The sequence below is a fragment of the Pagrus major genome, chromosome 2, assembly GCF_040436345.1.
Source record: "Pagrus major chromosome 2, Pma_NU_1.0".
In the NCBI taxonomy this organism is placed as follows: Eukaryota; Metazoa; Chordata; class Actinopteri; order Spariformes; family Sparidae; genus Pagrus; species Pagrus major.
The window spans coordinates 6,462,067-6,489,383 of record NC_133216.1 but is presented as its reverse complement, the minus strand read 5'-3'; the positions used below and the strand labels follow the sequence as shown (position 1 = coordinate 6,489,383).

At 37.9% G+C, this 27,317-nt stretch overlaps 1 protein-coding gene across 6 annotated transcripts in view; it reads left to right on the top strand.

Moving 5' to 3' along the window:
• Positions 1-27,317, top strand: part of tenm4 (teneurin transmembrane protein 4) — a 122,617-nt gene that overhangs the window by 1,478 nt on the left and 93,822 nt on the right. For 4 of the 6 annotated variants that reach the window (XM_073487177.1, XM_073487167.1, XM_073487158.1 and 1 more), the window contains one exon: positions 24,025-24,036. The exons of 1 other annotated variant lie outside the window; for it this stretch is intronic. In XM_073487177.1, coding sequence (XP_073343278.1) covers positions 24,025-24,036 — 12 coding nt within the window. Of the gene's footprint in view, positions 1-23,470; positions 23,690-24,024; positions 24,037-27,317 lie in introns of all 6 variants that reach the window. One more of the 6 variants, XM_073487134.1, reaches the window with a different exon arrangement.

The following is a 27,317-nucleotide window of genomic DNA, read 5'->3' as shown; positions in this document are numbered from 1 at the left end:
TGGAATAGATGTGTATGTTTTTAAGCATGTTCCTGTATGATGACGCAGAATGACATGCTTCGTCTTTGTGACAACATAGAACAGTGGTTAGACTGTTCTGCTCGGTACAGTCTAAGACTAAGTGATGATTGTATTGGTTTGGATTTGTTTGGATAGTTTTTGACGATGCTCAACTGGAGTCCATAAAACCACAAGATGATTTACAGCTTGTGTTTTTCTAAATCTGTCTTGGTACGCACTATTTCAGCCTGACCAGATTGAACTTGACATTTTTATTAAGATCTTTAAGTTTATGTTTGCATTTTTTAGAAATTGGCTAAAGACCAATGTACTGACCAAGGATTTGACCTCTTGAAGAAAAGACAATTAACAGTGTTCACAGTGTGTAGAGTCAGACGTTTTGCATACCAGTACCTCTGCTGTTCATCCTTCCCAGATCATTTTATTCTTGCTCTCCTCTTCATGTTGCAGTGTGTGAATCATGTCTTGACTTTTATAGGAATTGGTCTGGCAGGTTTCTTGGTGAAATTAGTGCCAGGAAGTGGAAAGCCATATGTATCGAATTCATCTTTCTGTGGCTTGGTGTTTTCCCCCAAGGGCCAGATGAGCCTGTGTGCTTGTTCAGAAGGTCACTTGAGCTCAGGGAATATGTAACTATGAGCCATGTCAAGTGCTGGAAAATGTCAGAAGATAATGGCAGTTCTGCTGAAGATATTCTCATTCAAATTGTAGATTAGTGTTCTGTACAGTCATGAGATTACAGAGTTCTGTTTGGAAGCAGATACGCCATTTGGATTCTCAGCTCAGTCCCCCCAGTGCTTATTTGTCCAAAAACACATTTACAACTTAATGCAACTTAAGTGTTTGCATATAACATACACTAAGAGAAAAAGCTCTTGGTGTAAATTCAGTGCAGTGCGGAGGCAGTACCTGACAGACAGGTTTCCCTTACCCACACAGCCCTTTTGTGTCTACAATGCTTACTCCTTTCTGCATTTGTTTACCTGAGTTGCAACCAAAATGGATTCTTTTCCATTTCTTTTTTACACCGGGTTGTTATCTGTGTGATAAAAATTTAAGTTCTGTTTCACATTATGCAAAGTTTAACACAAACCTAAATCATGCATATTAACTGGCAGATTTATGATACTGTTCCCAGGATCCTTCAGAGATAGAGGAACTCATCAAGGGCCTAGCGGCAAAATTCTAATTGCCCCTGCACAGCCTTGCAGAGAACCTTGTGAATAGTTTTGCATTTCAGAGTGTGTCACATTATGTATTAGCTTCTTATTATAACTGACAGAAATGACTCTTGGAAGTGGAATCCATTTGCCCGAATGACTCAGGGAGAGAACGTGGCATCCCTCTGCTTGATCATCTGAGATGCCAGGGGACTTGAATTTGGCTGTATTGTACATAATTAAAGAGAATCTCCTCGGATGGCTGTTCGGGGGTTTGGTATGCTGGAATGTATTCAGAGCACCCGTAGCTGCAGCATCATCATGCTACATCTGTGAGACGCAATCGAGATTCTAAGTAGCTTTTTATTCAACGCACCCAAGCAGAAAGAGCACTTGTATTCAGCATTTAATTCAGTAATGCCTGATAACATACAATTTATATATGGCAAGTTAATTAAAATCCATCGAGCAGGCCTGCTTGTGTGTGCTTTAATCTCTTTAAATCAACAAACCATTTACTCTGCTTTAATGTATTCAAGCTGCTGGGCAGTTCTCCCCCTCTTCACATGTGACTTACTTGACCCTGGATTTAATGCATGCAAATAAGAGATGGTGATTTTGGAACAATTTTCTTGATGCTCAAGTGATTCCGAGGCATCCCATACATACTGCGAATAATAACCCTTGCAGATAATGACGTGTTATTCTAATATTCATTCCAGTTGTGATGTGATGATAAAATAAGTTGCTACCCTGATTGTCATTATGACCTACTATGTGATGGGTAGACAAGTACAACTGAAAACACAAGTTGCAAATAGGGCTGCAAAGGTTTTCAGGTATACCATGGTATAAAAATTGACGGTTATTATACCACCTACATTTTCTAATCAGTGGTATTTGATTCTACTGTATTAGTGTTATTAAAAATATATATATTTCAAGTTTCATGTCCTGACCTAATGTTTCCTGAAATTATACAAGAGCGTTTGTTCAACCAAAACAACCCTTTGTTTTCAGTCCGTTAAGTGACATTGTAACTGATAATTAAAAACATTACGAATACTGTAATACCATGAAACTTTGGTACTTTCTGATATTATCATCGTATTGTGAAAATCTCAAACTGTTGTAACCCTTGTTGCAAAGTAAGTGTATATCTAAAGACTGATAGACCATATATGCTTTCTGTCACTGGCACATTGTACTTGAATGTTGGATTAGTAGTCAGGTCCAACAAAAGTTGTTATTCCATGTATAGATGGTTTGCTACATAAAGTACATGCCCTGTGCATGTGTATGGGTTGGTTAGCGTTTAAAGTGCATTCGTGCACTGTGTACAGGTATGTGTGTCTTCTACCCAGTGTGCCTCTGGTCCCTAGGGAGCCCCTTGAGGACACTTCCAGCAGCCAGCAACTGCTGAGTCATTGCACATCCTACAGAGGCTGAACAGCAAGGAGGCCAGCCCAACCTGCTGGGTTTGGGAAAGGGCTGCTGTTCTCGGATTTTACCCCGTTGCAGCTTATCCAGATGTGTTCTCTAATCCCAACTTTCCCCCACCGTCATAGCTGGACTATTACGTTTCTGTAACCATGAGAACCGTCAGTGGCCACAAAAGCCTGCTGAGGGACTGTTGTTATTCATGTGTTCCATAACCTGCAGAGAAAAATAATTCAGCCAAGGCCTACACAGTTCCTGTTGATAGAAAAATGCTTGTGTGACTGACACTGGTATTTTTCTAAGGACAAAATGTAATTAGTTCCAGTAGGCGGTTAGTTGTTTACCGATTTGGCTTCCCCCTACTCCATCCTCCTGGGAGATCTGTTCTATATTGATTAAGGATACAGTACATATATGTGTGTATATATATACACTCAAGCTTTGATCTCACACTGAAGTCAGATTTACCAGTGCAGTTTGTCTCTGTACAATGTAGTATCATTCTGAGCACTGTTTTATTTTAATATAGTTTTTTAATTAAGGGTTTTTGTACCAATGAATCAAAAAAAAAAAAAAAAATATGGGACTCATCTTTGTGATATTTAGTTTTTGGAGTTAGATTATTTTTTAATTATTGCTAATTACTCAAATCTTGATAGCTGTAGGCTGTGCTTCAAGGCAAACATCCCTCAGTAACCTTTCAGCTGCATTTTGATTTTCTGCAGCACACAAGCAACTAGTGGAGATTTCTGTTGAGATCTCCACACACTTCTGAAATTTCAAAATGAACCCTGATTTTTATCAAATTCATTTGAATTTTATTAGATTCAACTATTGATCATGTGTTAGCGCCAACAAAATTATTCTACAGCACTCATTTTAGTAGATATGGTACTACTCCAAACCACTACTAGTACTACTTCTATTACTATATATTATATATTATATTATATGTGTGTGTGTGTGTGTGTGTACATACATTTTTATAATATTCATAAATACGCTTTCATTAGTGAATAATGTTTTTTTACCTTAGAATGAGCTGATCTACAAAGTGAGCACATCCTTCTCCACGCAGTCTGCCTTGTTGCACTGCCATGTTTTTACAGTGGCCTTGAATGTAGCTAGGTGCCACTAAATCCTACACAGTGGACCTTTAAACAGAAAACATAAAAGCCAGTGATGCAAACTCAACAGCCCTGCTGGCAAATGTTACCTTTGCAGTCATCACAACAGAAGTTTATAACTGTACACAGCAAGCTGGGTGGCAAGTATTGATTGACAGACACAGATCCATCTTTGCTTGAAAAGTGCTCAATAAAATCTTAGACTTGATTCAGAAACTGTCACTGTGACGCATTCTTGTTTTTAGTGCCAGTTGAATCGGTGGCTGCTGCACTTTGGATGAGCTGAACAGTGGGTTTATGATAATGTAATAGAAATTGCATTAAAGTAGACTGGATGTAATGAACAGATAAGTGACAATATCTAATTTTATTTTGGAGAGTGGACAATTTGAAGGTATGATTTTTATCAAAAAAAAGAGTGGTACTTTCTTTTTCATAATCCTGCAGAAGTCTTCATGATCATGTTAAGTTTAAATATTATGTTTGTCCTTACTCTGTCTTGCCATGTCTTTATCACACCATGCAAGTATGGGAACAATCACACACTTTTAGGCTCCACCATTGACTAATGATTTGAAGTTGCAAAAAAAAGGCACTTGAAGATGAATGACGGTTGGATTTCTTAATTCAATTCTGCCTTTTCGTCTGCATGATTAAATACGAGTCATCAATCAGCATTTTTACCTTCAAAGCACATAGTGGCTAATGTGCTGATATGATCACACTTTTAGCTGGGGTAGGACTAATATTTATTGATGTTGAGGTGTCAGATGAAAAGTGGTCTTTTCATGTGGATTTTACCATGCACAGCCTATTTTCTGTGCTTTCATACAGATTTCCTTACAGCTGTTGGAATAAGATGTTTTTCTGCCTATATTACTGCTGATGACCTTAAAGTTCATAAGAAGTGCATTACTGTTATTCAGGTTATATTATGTTATTGAAGCTGGTCTGCTTTGCACATAGTTGCACAAATCCTAGAATTACTAATAATCCTTATAAATAACTACTTGTAGCAATACACCACTGAACTTCTTCCTCTTCCAGTCTTAGTTGTAACATCTACTACTAAAAGCACTAGAACTTTAAAAGAAAAAGTTAAACAACAATAAGAATTAGAATAGCTTTTTTTGAGTTATAAAATGGACTATGAAACAAAAGTTCTTGCAATAAGTGCCAACTCCACAGTGATGATGATTCATTCCCCTGCTACCTGTATCAGATACTTGTTGGAAGGTTCAAGACTCTGAAGAAACTTTGAACTGTTGAAAGATTGAGGTTAAGAGCTCCAGGGTGGTACTCAGTTGCTGAATCTTTGAACATAGCATGACTGTCTATGAGGGACAGGTGTTCCTCGTGGAAACATGTCACCGCCCCAAAAGACTGATGGGCTTTGAAAAGCAAATCTCTCGCAGATTTGAACTTGAGCAGGGAGTACATCAGCCTGTCCCCTAACCATGTTGATAGTGATTGAAAGAACGTTTATTCTGTTCTTTTCACTCTTGTTATTCTCGGCCCAAGTCACATTTCCCCTTGCATAGAAAAGCACCAACTGGGTGATAGTTCAATGTATGTGTTATAAGGAATTTAGTTCTTATAATGATCCATTTTCTTCTGTTAGTGTTTTATTTTTCAAATTGACAATAGGAAAAGTAAAACCAGAGTTTGCAGAAGTCACAGAAACAGTTGTGTTGCAAAGTGGTTTTCTATTACTACTACAACAGTCTAGTATGACTAACACAATTACATTTCACATTTCAAGTGTGGATTTCTTTGATCATTATTCACTGGACTACATCTGACTTACAACAGATGAATGAACATGAGGAATCACATAAAAAAAAAGAAACCTCTGCATAATGATAGTTTTCTAAAAGTAACCACTGAACAAGCATTTGAACACTTTGATAGAAGCACCTTAATCCTGCACCTCATAGACAACTGAAATACCAATACTGATGGCCACACCCTCCTGTGGTGAATAAGCAAATATACTTGGTGCACACTCCACATTTAAGATGTGTTTCATCTTTGAACTGATTCCCAGGAGCTTCACCACCAGCCTGTGGGGTGAAGTGAAATCAGACTTCCAATTAGAAAAGACGTTTCCTGTATAACAGAGCTGGATTCATTAGGGCATGTTTTACAGCAGTGTGGTAGGACCACAGAGATGGGGTTTCTTCTTGTGACCTTGGAGTAGCAGTAGCATATTTGCATGCCCACACACACTCACACATACAGACACACACACACACACACACACACCCACACACACGACAACACACATGTGCAGAGCAACTAAGGAAATGGACAATTTAAGGCAAATACTTAGGCAGAATGAAACAATTATCATATGTGAGAAGAATTTTATTATCAGGTCTTCTTGGTTTTTGCTTGAAATAAAAAAATCCAATGCTCTTTATTTTAATGATGTATTAATATAGTCAGTAAAGCCTTTCTTGTTTATTGTTTTTAAACAGTAGTATTTAATGGGTAACATAACTGTTTTATGTGATGGTTTTATTTAAGTAAATGAAATAATTATAAATATATAATATTATGGCATGAAATGTACTGTGCATTCCAGTGGGAGTGCAAGTAATTATAAGACTAAAAGATACATAATTGATACATAATTTTATACATAATCCTCACATCTTTATGTCACAACAGGAATAACATAACAATGAATATCATTACCTGCCAACTGTTAAAAAAACAACAAAACAACAAACTTTTAGCAAAATATTTTTGTATAAATAATTACCCATTATTCACATTTGAGTTTAAAATATGGTTTTCATTTTAAAGGTTATTTTTTTGTCATAGCCAATTCTTTTACATTTACAGGTTTGCTTTCCATAAGAAATATTTAAAGAATAAAAATCAAACAGTAAAAGCTATTTATACAGACAATAATTGCCTCTCTTTGACAGACATCTTTTGTATTAAGTTACAAGGTAAAAGACAAAAATGTATAGATAATTGTGTTTTAAAGAATCACAGAGACAATTGGGATTGGTAATCATATCAGCTTTACCATAGGGACAAATTTAATGACTATTGTATTTTGATGCATCATTGTCTTTTGGCATCTGTGATAGAGGCACAGAGACTGTGATCATTTGCTGTAGGGGACAGTGTTTTCTGTAATATTGGGATCTGTAATTTCACTGCATCCACATGAGCACAACATGGAAGCTTGTTCTGAAACGGTCACAGGCATCGAAGCAGCAGAATATCAGGCGAAATGATGCTTCAAAGAAATCACAAGTGGTTACCCAGCTCGCAGCAGTGGTTATTTCCACCCCCAGTATTTCTTGTGAAGTTATTTATTTGTTTACTTTTTTGGCAGAGTCTCTGCTCAGATCATGGATTAGTAGAGATATTCTCTGGCTCATTTGCAGGCTAATTTGCTGGGTTTTAGAGGCCCTTGTGGACAGTTTTGGTCTGTTATCTGCGGAGTTGCATACCCGCTCCCTGCCAGTGCCTCTGACAGTCTAAACCAACAGCACATCAGGGCCCATCTTACCACCAAGGCTCAGGGGCTTCAGTACAGCTCAAAGTACGACATGGAGCAGGATGAGCCGTCCTCCATGGAGGATCATCCTAACCCAGTCTTTCAACTTCTGTCCCTCATTTAGCAATATCCATTTAACATACAGTCATTATCCATGCTCATGTTATATTTATGTAAGTTTTAGGGAAAAAATCTCTCTCTGTTAAAAATGCATGATACAAATAGCAAGGCAGTGATTTAATATTCTGGATCTGTATCAGCGCATATTCAATACTGACCTTATTAAAGGTCCCATGTTATGCTCATTTTCAGGTTAATACTATATATTTTTTTCACATATTTTTCTCATACTGTCCATTGCTATTTTTTATTAGCTATGTGTATTAGCTGTAGTTTCCCTGGTAAACACAACAATCTCTTCAGCCTTCCTCTCCGATCTGCTGCTACTCCTCTCGGGATCACTCATCCTCCAGTGCTGCTCTTTGCTGCCAGAGTGTCTCTGGGCTAGCCAGAGCAGACAGGCCAGGTGACAGGGATGCCCTGTCACTGGTCTACCCTACCTTACTTGTCTGGAGACCCTGCAGCTGCGACAGCTAAAGAGGTCAGTGTGTTTACCCAATCTGCTGTATTAGCTCTGCCGCTGGCTGTTTGTTTTACAAACCAACCGCAAGAAAAACACAAAGACAACCCATTAACACCAGACCAGATAACCACTGAACATACTACTAAGAAATAGTATGCCAGCTATCTAATTCTTGTTTCATTTGTGGTGTGATTAAAAAATAAATGAATTGACAAAGTGGACAAGGCTTTCGTCATACAAATGATAAACGCAAGCAAATCAGAGGCAGAGTATGGTGGGTTTTGAAAGAAAAGCAACGGGATCCTTTATAAAGCAGCACCACCAGCTGTGTTTCCACATTAGCCATGCTGTGTTTTTGCAACTGAGGCTGTGCTGGAGGTGTGGCTGAGGGCAGTGACTGTATAGATGTGACGTCATGAACTTACAGAAGCCCATACAGCTCGTTTGTAGGTATTGTCTTAATAAGGTCTGTCTGCATTTCTCTGTGGATTGAGTGAACTGATACTTTCAGAGTATTTATATATACTATATGATATATTATTATAATCAAAGAAGACCTTGAAATCTCACTTTGACGGATCAGGTACCACACTCAACCAACCCAGATTAAAAGTCAAAGTCATTTTTGTTATTGGAAAAAAGTAATTTTAAAGACCTTCTTTAACAATATAGTCGATATTTTCACAAACCTAAAAAAGACTTATTGTGTCTCAACATTGAACATTATATAGAATCACTTTCACCCAGTGAGTTAAATTTATTTTTGATTTAAAGGACAAAAGAGCACTAGCAATAGATCAGTACTCACCATTATAAACCTTCAGGAGAGAGAGAAAGGAAGAAAGAAGATTAACTTAATGTGAATAAAACTTTTAAACATATGAACATCTCTGAGTGTCGTAGATGATTTTCATCAGCAATGGTTGATGTTCAACAATAAAGACAAGAACTCCCATGATCCAACACTGTTACGTCTTATTATATTCTGATTGAGAGCCCATAGAGGCGGGAATTCCATACTGTGCATTTAACCGATTTTTTATGCTTTTAAATATTGTATACCAGTCTCTTGAAATAAGATTCCAGGTAGCTCTGAGAGACCAGTTATCTCCAGTGAAAGCAATTAGCAATTGTTATTGAGGCAGAGATCATAACGTGCTGTTGCCCTGGTATGAGATAGAAATAATTAAACTTCCATGCTGAGATTTCTCTCATTAGTGGTCACCTCTGATATATAAGTCCCTGATTCAAATTCAGGTACAGAACTTCTAGTCCTGCTTGATTTACAAAAGATGAATTGGTAAACACCAACTCTGGTAAATGTTTGAAGTTGTGTCACTTTTGTCTGTCACAGTCATCCAAAACTTGATAACACTCGTTATATGTTGTAAGATTAAAACATACATAAATGCACTTTAGATACAAAATGCTTTGTATTGTACTTGTGTACACATTGCCTTCATATGTATGACTGAAAAACTACACACATAATAATTATGTAACATCAAAGCACTTCTGAGTAAGAAAACAGCACGATAAAATATGACATTTTCAGACGATGACAGGTATCTATGACAGTAACCGCATTTGTGCTTCTTTTGATTTTTTACTTTGAACCATCAAAGATCGTCTCAGTGCATAACTGTATGATTAATTATTTGCAACATTCCCACTTTGGCTCTCAGGGTTTGTCAGTACTGCAATATTCAAAATAAGATTAGCACACTTAAATATAGGGGTAGTGCACACATAAGACTTTCACACACATAAAGACCCTGCAATTCTCAAACCTTGTTGTGCTGGACAGCTCAGGTTCTTCCTGGATTATTTCTCTCCCAGTGAAAGTAGCTAGGCACAGTGAAATTTCACAGCCTGTGCATGTTGAAGAAAATAGCTCAGGACATAAGCTTTAGATTTTTTCCCCCTCTGCCTTCAGTGCTTCCCCTAAAGTACTGCTGTCACACTGAAAACACTAGTCTTATCTCAGCTGTATGAATTGCCGGCTTCTGCAGCAGGTCACACCAGAGCTGCTTTCTCTCTGTCTTCAAACCTCAGCGCTTGCACTGTGTGAATTACCTTATTTAGGCATAGGTACACTTTGAGCTACTTAGATGACTTTAACTGACTTACAAGCTAAGAACTAGTGGTTTAGAGTTGGTTAGATGTATAACAGTTAGCATTTAATTATGTGCTAATAGGAAATGTAATCCAGGGACAGCCAGAATAATTTCCACACTGAGTTTAGGAATGAATGACAGTTGTTTTTTAAAATGTCAAGTTGGACAGCTTAATTCAGGAAATAGAAAATAAATTGACTTCTGTCAGACAGCGGCCTGATAAACAGTTATGCTGAAAAATATTGGTTGTGTGACCCTTTAGAAGGAATTGGCTGAGGCAACAATATTACAAGGCTTTTGCAGAGACGAATCTGGAAAGTGAGGACAAAAGAGTATCTCATTTCCGAACCTTGTTTATATTGGTAAATGGATTTAAAATGATTTGTTTTCAAGTCTAAGAGCTGACCCTGATGACCCTGATTTCCCCAAAGTCTCAAAGTAATTTTGACTTTGTGGAAGTTTTAAAGAATTCTCTCTGTATTTTTCACCTAGCAATAGGCTGCAGGCTACAGCTTGTTAGTGTACTTCACTAATTGGATGCTTGGTGCCTTCGATCCTGGGTAATTGTTGTGGTTTTTTTAATTGTCTTCAGTTGCCACCCTTGTAATAGATTGCATCGTCTTTTGATGTCAATATTGCTCAGAAGACAGTGAAGTAGTATTGAAGAAAGTGAAAGGCAAGGGCCTCTTAGCCACATGCAATCTGAGACTCTGTGATGATATATTTTTTAGTTTAAACTTGTATAGTCACAACTGTGTAGCTATTACAAGTAGTTTGATTAAGGGTCACAAAATGCTGCTAGGCTAGTAATTTTCCCACTCATTTGGTGAACTTTCATTTAAACAGGGTAGTCCAGTGAAAATTGTTGGTTGTTGCATGTGCGCTCTGTGTACACAAATACAACATTTAGAGTTATTACATGGTGCTTTTATCAGTGCAAACAAGATAAGGAAAATTGGTATTACAACATTAAAAGCATAATTAAAGTTAAATATGAAAAAGGGTAAAGTTGCATAAAAAATGAGAGTGGTTATGCAGCATTCTGCCTTGCTCAAATCCAAGAAAAGAGTCTGAGAGTATATTTCTCATGGCAAGATACCAGCTTTAATTAGTCTCTGACAGTCAGCCTGCTATCATTTTTAAGCATTTAGGAAAAATAACATTTTACAAAAATGACAACATAATGTATAACACCACATAGCCAGGGAGCAATTAAAAAATATTGAAAATGGATCAGGTGTCAGCCATTTCAAACTGCTTAGCCTCAATCCTGATCCAGCAGATCAGCGCAGGACAGCGAAAGTACAAAAAAATGTCCAAAAGAACCAAAACACAAATTGATTAATTGGATTGACAGAGGTAAGTAGTGATAAGATAGTGAGTTTAAAAGCCGTCTAAAGACGCTCCAATAAAGACAATAAAGGCATAATATTGCAGCATATTGGTGCTCCTTAGTACAGTTACCATTATTAAAATAAAGTTAAAAAGTTAATCATGGTACCCTGGTAGCTCAGTCAGTGTGGCGCAGGGTTCAAGTCCAACCTGCGGCCCTTTGCTGCGTGTCATCCCCCCTCTCTCTCATCTCATTTTCTGTCATCTCTCCAACTGTCCTATGAATACAGCCATAAAAGGCCAAAAAAAAAAAAAAATACATCCCTCAATCATCAGTATTCATTAATGGAAAAATATATATTTTTTAAATTCACATTCTGATTTACCACTGGTTTGGCTATTTAAGAGTAATTCTGGTCTTCACGTTGTTGCCCACCTCCAGTTGCTAGGACTCCATATACCCCAGGCAACTTCATTTCTATTCATTGCCTCAGTGGAAATTTGGAATTGAAATTGGCTTACCTCGTTCTGACCAGTCTCTGCAATTACACTCCGGAAAAGGTATTTCCTGTCTCCATATGCCATGTTTTATTATTACATTCTTACCACTACCACTGCGTAGAATGCTTACTTGGGATTTATTTTTTTCATGAAAGAGAATTAAGAGATGAAGCTAAATGCTTGCAAAATGCTGATACCAGATCCAGTGGTGCCAGCCTTATATTACCCTTAAATGCTTGTAAGTACTTCTATTATAAAACAAACCGTATTTGCCACGTTGTAAACTCTCAGTGGCTTTAGTTTTAACATGGTATGAATTATATAAGCACTTAGAATCACAAGCCTCTTGGCAGCATGTATTTTAGATAGCCTTTTGAACTGTCATGCACTCAGTGGGAGCTGGGAGGCACACACAAATCAATTCTTTAACACTGACAAAGTGTCTGAAATGAAAAACAGTGGGCTTTTATGTAAGGTATCCAGAGAGCATGATGAGAGGAAGAAATAATGTTTTGACAGATGTATGCTCCTTTAGAATGAAATCATACACACTACTGTGATGTTTATACACAGCATAGCAAATCTACGCAAATCAAGCAAAGGTGGGCTTCTCAGTACAGAGAATTCCCAGTCACTCTAATAAAAATTTGATTCCAGAAGAAAGTTTGAAAGATGTGAAGGTTTTCATGTTTTTTTTCAAGGCAGTGCTTAAGCTCTTTACTGTCTTTTATTGGGAAAGTAGCTGTTTCTTAAGGGTATACTTTAGAATTTTATTAGGCCAGGCCTAGAGTGTGCTGAGGAATGACAGGATGGGGATGGTGCCATCTTTGTTCAGCAAGGCCCCAGGCAAGCCACATGTAGCCCTAATGAGTCGCTTACAATTTCAGGCTCCGCTTGCTCTCAAACACCAAAAGTAAACTTTTGTCTTTTTTCCCCCTCACTATTCGGGGACCTTAAGAGGATTGTTGGGTCATTATTTATTCATGCCATTGTGTTTATTCACCAGCCTCTGTGTGTGATGGGAGAGGGAATAGAGCAGCTAGTGCAGACGGAGTAAAAGCTGATAATTATCCACTATTAGCATTGTTTTTTCAGCCATGCTTTAAGTCGGCTCAGTTGATGATCGAGCTATGATAGAGGCCCAGAAACATCCATTTAAAGCAGATTACCATGTACGCGTCTTTGAAGTCCTGAATCCCATGCGGACAACTTGCCAAATGGGTGTGGGTGTGTTTAAAAGCCTGTTTTTATGCCACTCTTTCTGTGCCGTTAGAGAAGATATCCTATCACAATGTCAGTTACAAACATGCGTGTTGACCAAGAGATCCTTACGAACAGCCATCTCATGCCTGCAGGATGTTGTTAACAGCGAGAGGTGAGGAGATTGGAACCTTTACTTTTTATCCTAGAACAAAGAAAGCCCCAGGGATGCTTGAATGGGGCTGCACGGAGGGATTTAGCAATGTCAGAGCTCGTCAGAACTAACATTGATTCAGAAGACTACTGAAGTAAAGAACAAAAAATTCTTGGCTTAGTTTCAAAGACTAAAGAGTCTTGCAAATGGTTCAGTTAGATATTACTCTGTTCAGAAAACACAATCGTTTCTAATTGTTTACTTGGTTCAGCTGGCCCGTATATTGTTTTCTTTATTTATTATAGGTTTCTGGTGAACATCTCTTATGGTAACACTTTAAAGTTTCTCCTCTTGGACTTTTCTCTGAAGGTGGGAGTGCAGCATTATTAAGGTTTCTCCTCACACAGAAGAAATTTCTATTCAGTTCTTTTAGGATTTCAATTTCACATTTCCAGTCTGATTCATTCATCTGTTTGTCACAGAGAAGTCGAAACAGATGGTGTCTTTAGGCTGGATTGCAGGGCACACTGTCTCTCCGACACAGAGAAGTAGAGTGGACTGGATAGATGAGAGTGGCAGACGCCAGGCGGAGATGTGGGTAGAGAATGACTGGGGAAGGAATCTGTGCTTATCGTCACCCAGAGAGGAAATGCCATCTCTAGTCTCAGCCACTCTGGCCTCCTTTTCATCTTCCGAGGTGATAGCTACTCTGAAAGCCACTGGCATCAGTGGTCTGCTGTGTGCCAAGGCTTGTGAGCCACTGCTGCTTTCTTGTTAAATCTTAGATATTTCCCTCCTTCTCCATTCAGACAAATAGATTAGCACTGATTGTTTGTATCCTTAAATTGGTGTAATTTAAAGAGGATTGGGGGATAGAGCTTTGATCTAACTGGGGCCCATGGCCTGTGAACATGTTTCTGGATATTGTGACAACTGCTAATTTGAGCTAAATCACTACATTATTTGTAGTGTCCAACCTGCTATGCAGCCACCACAATATCTGTATTAATGGCCAGGGATTTTTTTTTTTACTTGTTTTCTAGCTTTATTCTTACCACCCATTTATAATTTGGCATTCAATATCTCAATCTTTAAGAGGGTACAGTAGTTTTAAGTAATGGGTGCTGGGTTTAAAGTGCTGATAGAAATGTTGCAGGCGGCTCAGCCTTAAGTGGAACTGTGCCTTCAGTGGTAATGCTTTTTTATTACACAAATATAATTTCCATTTTCTCAGTAATGGTCATATCTATAAAAAACATTTATGGGTATTTACAATTTGTTTTCAACCTTGTCGTACATTATGCTCACTCTCTGTTATTATGATATTGATTACTAGCAGGTAAACGGCACCGTCAGAGAAAGTTTTATCATTTTTCCAATGTTGGCTCGTAAAAGCTCATTTCCCACTTCCTCTGCAAGTGTGTCTGTTTGTGTTCTTCGTTGTGTAGTTTGGGGCAGGGTGTGGAACTATGAACCGCATCCTGCAGAATTACAGATTGCCAGACAAATGTATGAAACTGCACCATATCAACTGGGGAAATTCTCGTAGTCTTGCAGCAGGCGTACATATATATATATATATATATATATATATAACATATCCCTTGGTACATGGTGTAAAATCAACTTATAACTTGATTTTACTTTAAGAAAGAAGTGAAGTGAAGTGAAATGTATTACTCGCATCATAACTCAAGCTGCATACCATCTCATTTGTTTGCTTTTTTATACTGAGATGAGATCACCTATCAAATATTAATTTCATGAAAGGCTAGTTATGGCTTCCAGCTGTGCAATAGAAAACAATTATGTCAATTTGTGAATCCAAATAATGAAAGAAACAGAATGAAGCCATTGTGTTTGTATTGTGTGGCGAGGTCTGATAAGTGTAATTATTGCCTGAGCCCACACACCAATAGCTCACAAGCACATTAATATTGACAAAACATGGTTTAAGTATGTCTGTAAAGTAAATTTAATTTGTTTAATAAATTATCAGAAACTATCATGAATTTAGTTCATTTTGTTTAAGCCGCACTGTGAATACTTGCAGTTTCAACTGCTGCTACTTTCTTCTTTCTTTCAGATTTTAAATCCGGTGTCATCTTATTAAGATGGAGTAAAATGCAAGTGTTTAGGATACATTTATAAAATTAACCTCAATTTTATTCATCTTTAAGTTTGAACATTGCCTTATTGTGAAGTCCATTGCATTTGTTGATCATATGGCCTTGATATAGAAATATACGAAGAGACAGTCAGCCTTAGTGTCGCAGGGAAGTTTTGGCAGAGTTGTTACAGCAATTTCCCATTGATCATCTGTTAATATCTTTGTCTGATTAACATTAACAGGGATGAATAGTTTTTAGTTAATTTCGGGAGGGTAGATGTAGTTCCTCTGTTATTGAACATGAAGTACAAATCACAGGCTCACAGGGCAGAATGTACATTGTCAAGCAACCAAAACAAATCAGCTTACTAAAATGATTTTTAACATGGCCTTAGATGTTTAAGTCAAGGCTCCCTGTATTTCAAGTCAAATATAGTCAAAATTGAGTTGGTTAGCCAGTCTTATTAACAATTTATATTTTGTGATATAGTACATTTTCTGAAATTTGATTGAAAAAATATTTAAAGATGGGAACTAGTGAATCAAATACCTGAAAGATGAAGTACAAAAATATTCTGTATATCCAGTATCACAAAACAACAGTCCTACGTCAGAAATTATTTAATAGCAAAATATCTGATGTTTGACAGATTAATTTCACAGTACACTACTGTAGAAAGTCATGTCATCCAACTCTGCCAGTATCTTGGTCTGTTAGCCAAAATTCACCACATATTTCATCATGTTACACTGCGAAAACAGCACTGCAGAGCTTTATTTCCTTTGGTGACAAAGACGTTGAATTTCTAAGGCCGTCAGTGACACAAAGGCAGTACTAACACTGCCTTTCCACAGTCTTTGAAGTTCAATCCAAACCAAGAGCAGTGATATAACAGGCAAGAGGGCACATTTAATCAGTCATGGCAGAGCTGAAATTCTGCCAGTCAGTTAACAAAAAATCAAAAAGGGCATCAAACCTTCTTTCATGGGGTAAGCAGCTCTAAATCCTCTATATAGCACAACATTTCCAGGACATCTTGAGCCCGACTAGTGAACATTTGTGTAGCATTGCTGTAAACATGGCCACTAGATCTAAGCAAATGGACATCATTAGAGGGACAAAGTTGGAATACTGAAAAGGGAATTGATGATGCTCAGGCAATTCAAAAGCTATTAAATATCCAATGAAGGTACCTTGTAGGCATATGTAACTCAATTAATAGATCATTATTTGTATTTGTATTAGGTTTGGCATATTTATAAAAAACATTTTGCTTCCTTAGTGCTTCATAGCAATATTCAAACTACGGTATAAATTAGTTATTATGACTTAGTGTTGTAGTCTAAGCAACATGAAAACTCATGGTTCATTTTCACATAGGACTACAGAGTACACACTGCTCATGATTCATTATGATTAACTTCCCTGTAAAAAATGTTGTTTTGCGCACAAGTACTTAAGGTATTAACATTAAAAATAGGCATGCATTTATAACAAGGTCCTGAGATGGTCAAAGTCTCCAACATGGAATTTTTTATTCCATAAACTGTGTCAAACTGTCAAGAATACTTGAATATATCTTTCCAGTTTAATGTGTTTGTGTGTAGATTTTGCAACAGCCTGCTGTGGCAAGATTTAATCAAGGTTACCAGTGGATCTTGTGCCTATAATCACATACCTGCTGCCTTCAGATGGCTCCAAAGAAAGTTAATCAGCTGAAAGGGAAGGCCTTCATACATGAAAGCTGTTGTGGTTGACAGATGCTGGTAAGATTCAGACATTAATCTTTAGCGTGCCTTCCTGGCATCGCTCCCATAATCAATTTTTTTTTTTTTTTTTTTTAAATCTGTGCAATTAGTTGTCTTGATTGAGGAATGTATAATGAAAGTGAAGCAGACAGGCAAAACATACATGAAAGGGGTCTGATTTTGGAGAGAGTATCAAAGGTTCACCTCCACCAATTAGTGAGGCAAACAGCACAAAACTCGTGTGTGGCAGCTTAGCGCAGTGTGCTGTCGACTTGGTCTGAGCAGGCAGGCTGTAGACTGCGCAAAATGTGTTGAATCTTGACACAAAATTTGCAGTGTGCTACTGATTTGTCAATGACACTGAGTATCACTGTCAAAAAGCAACACTTTGGGGATTTGCACTGAAAAATGCCAGGCACAGATGAGGAACAAAACCCACTGTGTCCTAGGAAATACAATGACGTATTGTAAACGATGTTAGTTATAGCTAGCAGCAAGGCCCGTGAGGAGTTATGAGGAACTTTCTGAAATGATTATTTTGTTTTAATGGTGCAAATGGTGAAGTATTTTGGCTATTTCAAGGCTGACTGTAGTCTATAGGGCATTTCAAAATTGACAAATTTCGCAATTTATATTGTGGATCATGATTGTAATTAAACAGACAGTAATATTATTATTTTTTGTGGGATTACCCACCCCTAGTAGAAATTATACAGTCAAACAGTTGAAAAATATGACAAAGCTTTAAACATCCCACTCCACCTACACTGGATGACAAAATTGATGCAAGGAGCAAATTACACAACATTTTACTGATCTGCCAAAGACAAACTGCTAACCTTTCACACACCCATGTATGAATGATACTACGCAACTGTCCAAGTTAATTACAGGTTTTGTTTTTGTTTGCCCTGGCATCAGTGTAGAATATTACCATGTGAATTTAGCATTAGCATTGAATAAAAAAACTGGTATCTTGACTACATTAATCTTGACTACATGCAGACCATCCTGCTTAATGGTAAAATGGAGATTCAACACAATCTGCATTTTACAACAAGAGAAGCAGTGTGACGATGACACTCAGTCCCCGCTGAGACTCTGAGTCATTCCTCTGCATCCTGTATGCTTTGTATGCCACATGGCATCAGTCGATGGTACAGGACAGGCGCGGAGATGTTTGTTTTTTTCTTCACTGTTCATCAGCAAATACACTGCATTTTTTATAGATGCTGCCCGCAGCTGTAGTCCTTGAGCAAACAGATTATTCCTGTTGTCACCGTCGAAGCACACATCTGCTTCACCGTGCACACTGTTGTGGCTGTGCAATACATTTAGCTATGGTAGCTGTAGACCTTATTTACCATGTTGTGTATTAGAAACATGACAACTTTTATCTCCCTGAATAAAGCTGAATGTCTCAGCTTAACTTCAGAATGTATTGCAGTCAGAGGCAAAATCAGAAAGATTAACTAAATTTCGAGGGACAACAAGAGAAAGAACTAAAGATCAGGACTCTCCGGATGAAAGATGTTGACTCTTCTTATTTGATTTTCTTTTCACTCTATTACATTCTCCCTCTAAATTATATTCTCTATTTAACTGATTTAATTCTCTTTCCCTTAGCCAGAGAATCCTTCTCAAATAACGGCATTTTTTCTAACATAAATTTTCATGTATATAGTCGTACAGTGGAAATGACTGATTCTGCTTCTTCCTAATGCACAAACTTGATCATTGTGATTATAGTTTCCAGTCCGTGATTCCGCATTACAGTCCTTACTTTAATGACTGCAGTGGCTGCGTACACTTTAAACAATGGTGCTAATGTCTCCTCCTGCCTCCATTCATTAGTCAACACATACTTACAACCAGAAGCACACAACCATGCGTACACAGATTGACATCACTGTAACAAGATTCAAGAGGTTTTGTCACATTTACATACAAGCACTGTATAGTTGTTGCAACAACTGCCAGGCAGCGCATAGATGTAAGTACAATAAATTATAAAAGCTAAGCTTTCTAGCTTAGCTTTTATAATTTATACCAGATAAAAATATACCAATAAAAATATATATCTATATTTATACAAACAATATAAAATATAAAAAACAGTGAACATGGTTGAGGGTTAAAGGTGCAAATAAAGTTGCAACATTATTTAAATAGTTTAATACAAATGTTTGTTTGTGTGGTTATTGACCATTTAGCACTATCACAGGTTTATGAAGGCAATTGTCACTATAAACACTGAATTATTTTGCTCTTATAATTAATTATATCAGCAATAAATAGACCAAAGAATTTAGAGTAGACTAAACATTTCAAAATGTAAAATTAACAACTATCTACTTCTGTCGTTTAGAAGTCTACACATATAGGGACTCTTGGTTATACAGTCCTTTTAAAGTTTATAATTCAGTCTTCATAACATACAGAGGTTGCCCAAGGTCTATCTACAAGTACTTTTGGACTTTTTCATTTTAAAGCATTTGTTAATTATCAATGTCATTAATGAGTCCCAACCTTTTAAATGTAATGTCCCTATTTTTCCTTACTTCAGACGAATTAAGCAATTTGGACACCTCTCATTATTTCACTTGAAATTGAAATTGTGATGGGCATTTTTTTCACTATTGTGACATTTGACCAAACAATGAATTGGTGAATTGAAAAGAAACAGCCCAGATTAATCTTAAATAGAAATAACTGTAAATTACAGCCCTAATTTTCTTCTAAAGCTTTATTTTTACTATTAAAGTGTCAGTTTTCTGTTGTTATAGATATGTGGTACAATAGCTTTAAGCAGCTTTGCACTTGCTGGCATACTGTAGATACAAACTTGCAGTGAGAGTGTGCTCTGATATTGATTTTGAAGGCATTCATGCTTCTATTAGCTGATAGGTTGCCAATAATAAATATTTTCAAATACAGCCATTTCAACGATTTAACCTTTCTCCCAGAAACTGATGGTGTTTTGACACAGCTTCAGCTTGGTGATATGATTGATTTTCTAAAGATTTTTGTATGTGTGTAAGCTACAACAAAACATTCACATTAATTTATTGAAAATGTGCAATAATAAAATAGATACTCCTTCATTATTACATTATTATACATTATATTTAATGTGCACTTTTCACACTGCTCATGTAGAAGGAATTGCTCTGCAACCAAATGATCTCACTTTCATTCTCTGTAACAGCCAGTCCATGCCCTTTAACATTCATGTGAAATCTCAAAGTTTTTTAACACAGCACAGAACACCTACTGGCCTAGTTATGGTAAGTTGTGGGTTTGTAAAAAATATTGATGCATGGCCGCCCACTCACATGTTTCAGCTTCTGTCTCTCATCCCAGTACCACATACTGTTTTGTTTTTTCCTGGAAAATAAATGTCATTCTTTGAACTAGGGCTCTGATGATTGTTGCCTGAACTTCTTTTATTTGTTAACTTGCACTGTGGAACTATTATACTTTTCAAATACTTCTGAAACTAACCTTATTAAAATTAATCTAATTAAATATGAACTTGTAAACTAACTCAATGGTTAAAGCTTTCATAGTTACTTTGATTCAGAACATCAGTTGTATTTCAAAATATATTTCAAACCATGTCTTCAGCATTTTATCCTTGAAGCTGTTCCACTAAATACTACAATATCATTAGCAGTTAGGCTTACCTGCGAATCACAGTAACCAATATATTTGACTACTCTTTTAATTGTGTTCCTTATAAGTCGATTAAGACCTTTAATGCAATCACTGGTGGTCTGTGGGTGCAGTCAGGCCAAACCAGACAGTAACTGGCACTTCCTGAAGCTGTCAGGAACTAAAGCAGTAGCACATGGTCCAGGGGCTCCTAAGTACAGGTCCCCTTTTGCTGCTGTGACATAGTGAGTGAAGGCAAAGGCTATCGACTTTGGCAGCCAGAGAAACTTCTCTGGTCATCTCAAGCTATGGCTTCTCGCCTGCAGAAGGCCTGTCTGACTCTAGGTGCATGTGGCTCGGGCATGAACTGCACAAGCCAGCATTAATTAAACACAGTGAGACAGTAAAACTTCTGTGCACAAGACTAATGGCTGCTGAGCATGGCTACCTTGACCTCATTTAGGTTATGACTTTGACCATTTTTAGAGGACTTTAATCTTTTCTTGTCTCATTGATTAATTCTCTCTTTGAGGAAAATGCTGTAATATTCGGTCTGACCCGTGGTGCAGCTCATTTTTGTATCTCATATCAAGAATTTCAGTCTTGCCTCTGGTCTTTAATACCAGCAGATACTCTCCCAGTGACTAGTGCTCTTTTCAGCAGTTGTTATTTTGACACGCGCTACATGTACTGTCTTAGATGTATCCAAAGGATTCTGCGAATGATTTGTAATGATGGTCTTTTTAAAAGCTCTTCTCCTCTCTCTCGCTTGTACATTGCTGTATATTAAGCACAACAGTGTCTTGGTCATTAACCCACAGCATGGCCACTGCACCTCTGCACCCATTACCTGCACTGGCATTGGAGGGTTGAGAGAAAAATGAAATGTGTGGTATGAAGTATATGCAAAGCACAAACTGTGACTCTCAGGGGCAGTGGACATTTGCGTGTGTAGGGCTGTGGCTGATATGTTAGTATCACTAATTGTTTCCTAATTAGATGCGAGTCAGTGAGTCGTATATTAATACTCTTCAGGGATCATTACAGAGCGAGAGGAAATTTATCTCTCCTGATGGATGACAGTAGAGTCAGCAGGAATTTCAACATGAAGACCGACAGACTGATGGGAAGACGGGGAGAGCACCAAACTGATGGCTTTGTTCGCTGCAGTCACGTTACTTAAGTAGTCCATTTTCAGCGTGGCGCAGAGCTGCATCAAAAGTTAATCACACATTAATAGGAGCTCTGTGGAGATTAAACATTTCATGACAGCGTGGCGATTGGAGCCAAGAAGCCTTGAGAGAAGAAATTGTATGATATTTATATGTAAGAATTAGGGTTGCATATCGTACAAGGGGCTATAAATAATCACAACTGTAAATTGTTCATATTCTGCCGTTAAGGTGAGTGGCCAGTCTAATCCCTGTGGTATTTTATATAACTGACAAGGAGGAAAGCTGAGATGGACATAGAGCAAAGAAGAAATAGGAAGGATTGGTTCAGGTTGGATTCATTTCTTGGCTGGCAGGGGTTATATATGTATTTCCACAGGAGGGGTATTAACATCCTTGCTCTATCTGGGAGCATATTATTCATGTGCCTGCTGCACAGTACACACATTTGAATCTGCTTGTGCAACTTTTGTAGTTTGGAGAAGTGCAGTTATGTTAAATTGTGTTTTTTTTAAAGAATTTCCAAACTGAGTGTTTAGAATTTGAAGGATCCTTTAGTTGTATTTCAGTCGATGTTTCTGAAAATGCTCCTGCTCTGGGCTCTGCTTTGATGTTTAAATACAGTATAGTTGGGCAAGATATTGATATTATATCGATGTCCTGATACAACACTATACATTGTCACAGGTTATGGATATCGTTACATCATGATATCTTGATAACTGTTGTCTTTTCCTGGTTTTAAAGGCTGCATTGCACTGAAGTGGTTATTGATAAGTGATCATTTTCTGGACTTAGCAGACTGTTCTACTTGTTCTAATACTTGCCTTTACCCACTTAGTTGTTATATCCACATTACTAATTATTGTTAGTTATATATCATGAGTCATGATATAGGCTAAACATATTGTGATATACACCAACAGTTGTTTAAGGTTTGTGAAAATGGTGCTTATGTTGTCTTAGGACGTCTGTAAAGTTATTAATTTTTCATTTGTATAACAAAAATGATTTTTGTATTTTGTATTTGATGTGGGTTGGTTGAATCTGGTACCTGATCAGTTTAATGAGGTCAGTACTGTATATGTGCTGATACAGATCCAGAATGTTAAATCAGCACCTTGCTATTTGTAGCCCATTCCACGCTGTGAAAGTTTCTCTTCTGAAACTAACATAAATATACCATGAACATAGATACTGACTATGTGTTAAATGGATGTTCCTATGTGAGGACAAGTTGTGAGACTAGGTGAGGATGATCCCCTAACTGATCAGCTCTGTTTTCATTTTATTCAAAGATTTGAGCTTTGAAACCTAGAAATGTTTTCCTTTTTTGCATTTAACATCCCAAAAAGGACGTTTGTTGTTTTTATTTCTCTAAAGCCGTGCTAGGTATTTGCCTTTTTGATTGCATCTCAAAGTCATTTCAGTTGTTTGTATTGTTCTTCCCAGCTGGAGTGAGGTGGAGACAAAGGCAGATGTGTCCCTGTTTGTTTTTGAAGTGTCAGAGTTAAGTCTTGCTTATGCATGTGTCCATGTGTGTGTGTGGGATCTGCTCCTATGTGATGTTGCCTGTGTTTGGGTGTGTTTCATTACCCCCCCATGTGTTGTCTCTGTTTGTGGTCCACAGGTCCTCCGCATTGTTCATCCGCCTCCTCCTCCCCCGTTGAGCAGCTCCCATACCCTCCCCCTTCCATTGCAGCCAATCAGAGCCAGGGAGGGTTGCTAGGTAACTGTGCGGCTCAGCCAGCCCAGGACTCTGACTCTGAGGATGAGTTTGGCCCCAATTCATTCTTAGTTAAAACTGGCTCAGGGAACCTGTATGCTCCTGCCACTGCAACTGCTGATGGTGAGTTGGTTTTCAAACTACTGCTGCTTTCTGGAGGTTAGCCTTCCCCTGCTCATGGATATGTTGTGTTATAGGTCATGCAGATGGCTATGGGCAAGAATATGTCCCTTTTTTTCTCAGCATCATGAGAGAGAGTTGAAACTTTGAGTCGATATGTAGCCTCAGGAAATGCACAGAACTCTCTGAAGCAAGGTCTGCAAAGTTCAGAGTCTCACTCAAAGAGATGGACGATTTTGGTTCAGCACAAGATATTTGTCACAGATATTTTTTTCTCAGTTTCAGTGTGTGCTGGTGGGAGTAACCATCTACAATCCCTCTATAGAATTTTCAGAAAGAACAGCCTGCATGCATCCTCCGCACCTCAGATAGGATATAAGCAAGAAATAAAGAATTACTTCCTGCCAGGTGTCATTTAATCCCTGCTGTATCATCCTATATCAATGCAAGGACTGACTGCTTTTAAGTTATATTAGAAAACAGTGTTAGCCCCACGAAAGACCTACTCTAGTTTTGTATTTTGATAACAAATCAAACGGTGCTTCTTGACTTAGCTTATGTTTAAAAATTCCCAGTGTGGTTTCTCATTAATAAATGTCAGCTTCTCGTTCCTCTTGAAACACTCAGTGTCTCCTGCTGTTGACTGAACACTCATTCAGACTGACAGAATGACATTTGCGCTCAAACTGCAAACATGGTGTTGACAGTTGATAAAAAATTTCAGTGAGTGTAAAACATGTACAGTAGATTTACTAACTAGCAGTCAATGCGTGTTACACACTGCATCAGTTGTTAACTCACTCATTTAATCATTGTGAAGATTTTATTTGGCATGTCACTATGGGCACTAATGAATTATGTGTGGCAGACAACATGGTTTAGATTGTCTGTGGGGCGAAATTGTTTTGTTGAGTTGATTTAATATTTGTATCTGTATTTTTATTTGTTGATGTATGACCGCTATAGATTCATACACTCTTGTGGATTCATTACTGGCTTGGAAGGCCTCGACGGTCCTTAATTCAATATACTGTTCATGGCTGTATGGAATATGAAAATTGTATGGATGTGTATGGAAGGTAACTTTAGGAAACCAGATGTGTTATTGTGGTCACAAAAAATTCAGCTTTAAAGTATGGCACGTTTTAAATTCTTGTTTATGATCCCCAAACATGAAAATATAAAATGTCATTCAAACTCAGCAGTTTGTGCTGCATATTTCCCATAAGTCATCAATTTGCATGCTGAATAGTGTATTTTTTGGTATGTGAACGTTGATGCCTTTCAACTACAGCTGCTACTTGCTTATCCCACTGGCATGGCAAACACAAAACAAAATAAAATGGTCTAAATAATTGATCGAGCTTCCAAGTTAACTACCCAAAGGGTTGAATTACATCAAACTCCAAAGTGCTCCAGCTGCCTGTTCAGAAAGCCGAGAGAATGAGTTATTAATCCTGCTGCAAATCTCCCCCCTAATTCCACAGTAGCAACACGCTGGTCACCCAGCAGTGACATGAGTGCTTAAGGGGACATGGGTGGGGGGAAATGGCCTTTACCGCGACAGATTTGTCTCATAACAATGACACTGATTTGCATAGGTACAGCATTTAGGTTGGCCTCGGGCTGTCAGTGAGGGGTAGGAGAGGACGGAGGAGGATTATCTGCAGCTCTGGTTTCCACCTTAGTCATCCACAGACGTTGTCTGATTCATTTTAAGTTGCAAAGAACAGCATGTTTCTGTGTCGGTGCAAAGCCTTTTCCCACTTTTATAATTCGATAATATAAGATCGGTACTCTTTATGCTCTTGTCCATTTTGAGGACCTATCACCTTGTTGTGGTAACATATTAATAAGTGGTTCATCATGCAAAATAAGCCTTTCTTTGAAATTCTTCGTTGACGTTCAACATTGTTTAATTACAGAAAATCTTTGACAGTAAGGAGCCAATTACAATCAGAAAGTGTGCAGAAAAGAGCCTCCACTGTTTGTTCACTTAAACCACCTAGTGAGTCATGTAAGCTTGCTCCATACCGTCACATCCAATTACTTTACAAGCTTACAGATTTTGTTCATTAGAATCTTGCACTTTTGGTTAAAATGTATCCAACTATTTCACTACAGCGAGCAACACAATGGCTGTTCTTTGTAGCTGCTGCTTGATTTTAATGAAAAGTTGTTTATAATACAGTTGCTTCAGAAAAAAAGACCATTTGCAATGCTAATCCTGATTAAGTTACATCTTGTGGAAAGATCTGATGGCTCTCTATATAAAATATTTCCAGCCCCTTAAGCTTTCGTGGTAAATGCTATATGTAACTGAATAACTCTATCATTCCAGGCTGGTTTCACCATTTCGGGGAATGAAATTGCTTCATTAAAACTTGTTCAATGTCTAGTGACACTGTTCCCTTCAGCTACATACACCTCATCTTCTCAAGGTGACAAAACAAGAGTGAGCCAAACAGGTTATATAGAGAGTGGCATACAGAACAGGGTTTTGGATACACAACTGCACAGCCCTTATGATCAAAGCAGAGGTCACAAATTTCCTAAATTGTCTAATCAAATGTATGTGAAAGGAATCCTGATGTTTTCTGTTTTATTAGGTTGGAATTCTGAAAAGGAAAAGTGTTGCCAAATGTAATCTGGAATTAAGTATGCATCTCAGGTTTTCAGAGGGAATTACATGAGCAAAAAGGTAATTTAAAAGCCACCATGGTAAAAATGACTAGAATATCAAATCAGATCTCTTTGACATACAGGTCAGTTATTGAAGAAATATTCAAATTTAGAGTTGACATGGTGCAGGAAATATTTACTTCTTTTCTGTCAGTAAACAACCACAGAAAAACTATGTATGCCTAAAATAATTGGCTCGCAGTGTATCTGTTGCACTGGAAAACAGGTGGCTTTTTATCACTTCAGATTACATTTGCTCAAGGTCATATTTGAGCCCACATACAGGACTTAAAATGTTCTGCTGGATTTTGAACAAGTAAGCGCTCTCAGCATCATATCGTTATTCACATTAGTAGCCTCCAAGGCTGCAGTGTTTATTTTATTTTTTTTCGGGATCCTGTTTTCATTTGGACGAACACTGAGCCAGAGTCTCTCTAAGGCTGACGAGGCTGCTCGCTGAAGCCTGCAGTCCTTTTGTGAAGCATGTGTTTCACCGTGGCCCTCGGCTTTCTCTGAGGGGCTTCTTCCTGGGGAGACTGCCAGTGGGAGCCCGCTGCCACGCTGAGCTGCAAGATCTGAGACACTGCAACCTCCCAGTATTAGCATCTCTTAATGCAAAACAGCATGGGGTCGGCCAGTGTTGGCTTCAGTGCAGGCAGACTCCCTGGTGAAAGGGGCAACGCACCACCACCTCACAGCTGACCAAGCAGGAATGCTGAGCCGCGTAGAAGGCTTGGGGATGTGGTTGTGTGTGAATTCAAATAAGTCTTCATTTGAGCTGCTTAATCATCCCCCTGTGTCTACAAGGACGGGGGGAAATGTGGTTAAAAGAGGTCATCCCGGAAAGTAATTCATCCATAGACACCATGAGGAATGAAAACTATCTGAGGCTAAATAATAATTTAATGAGTAGCACATGGCACTTGCATTCCATGCCCCTGTTTTTCTG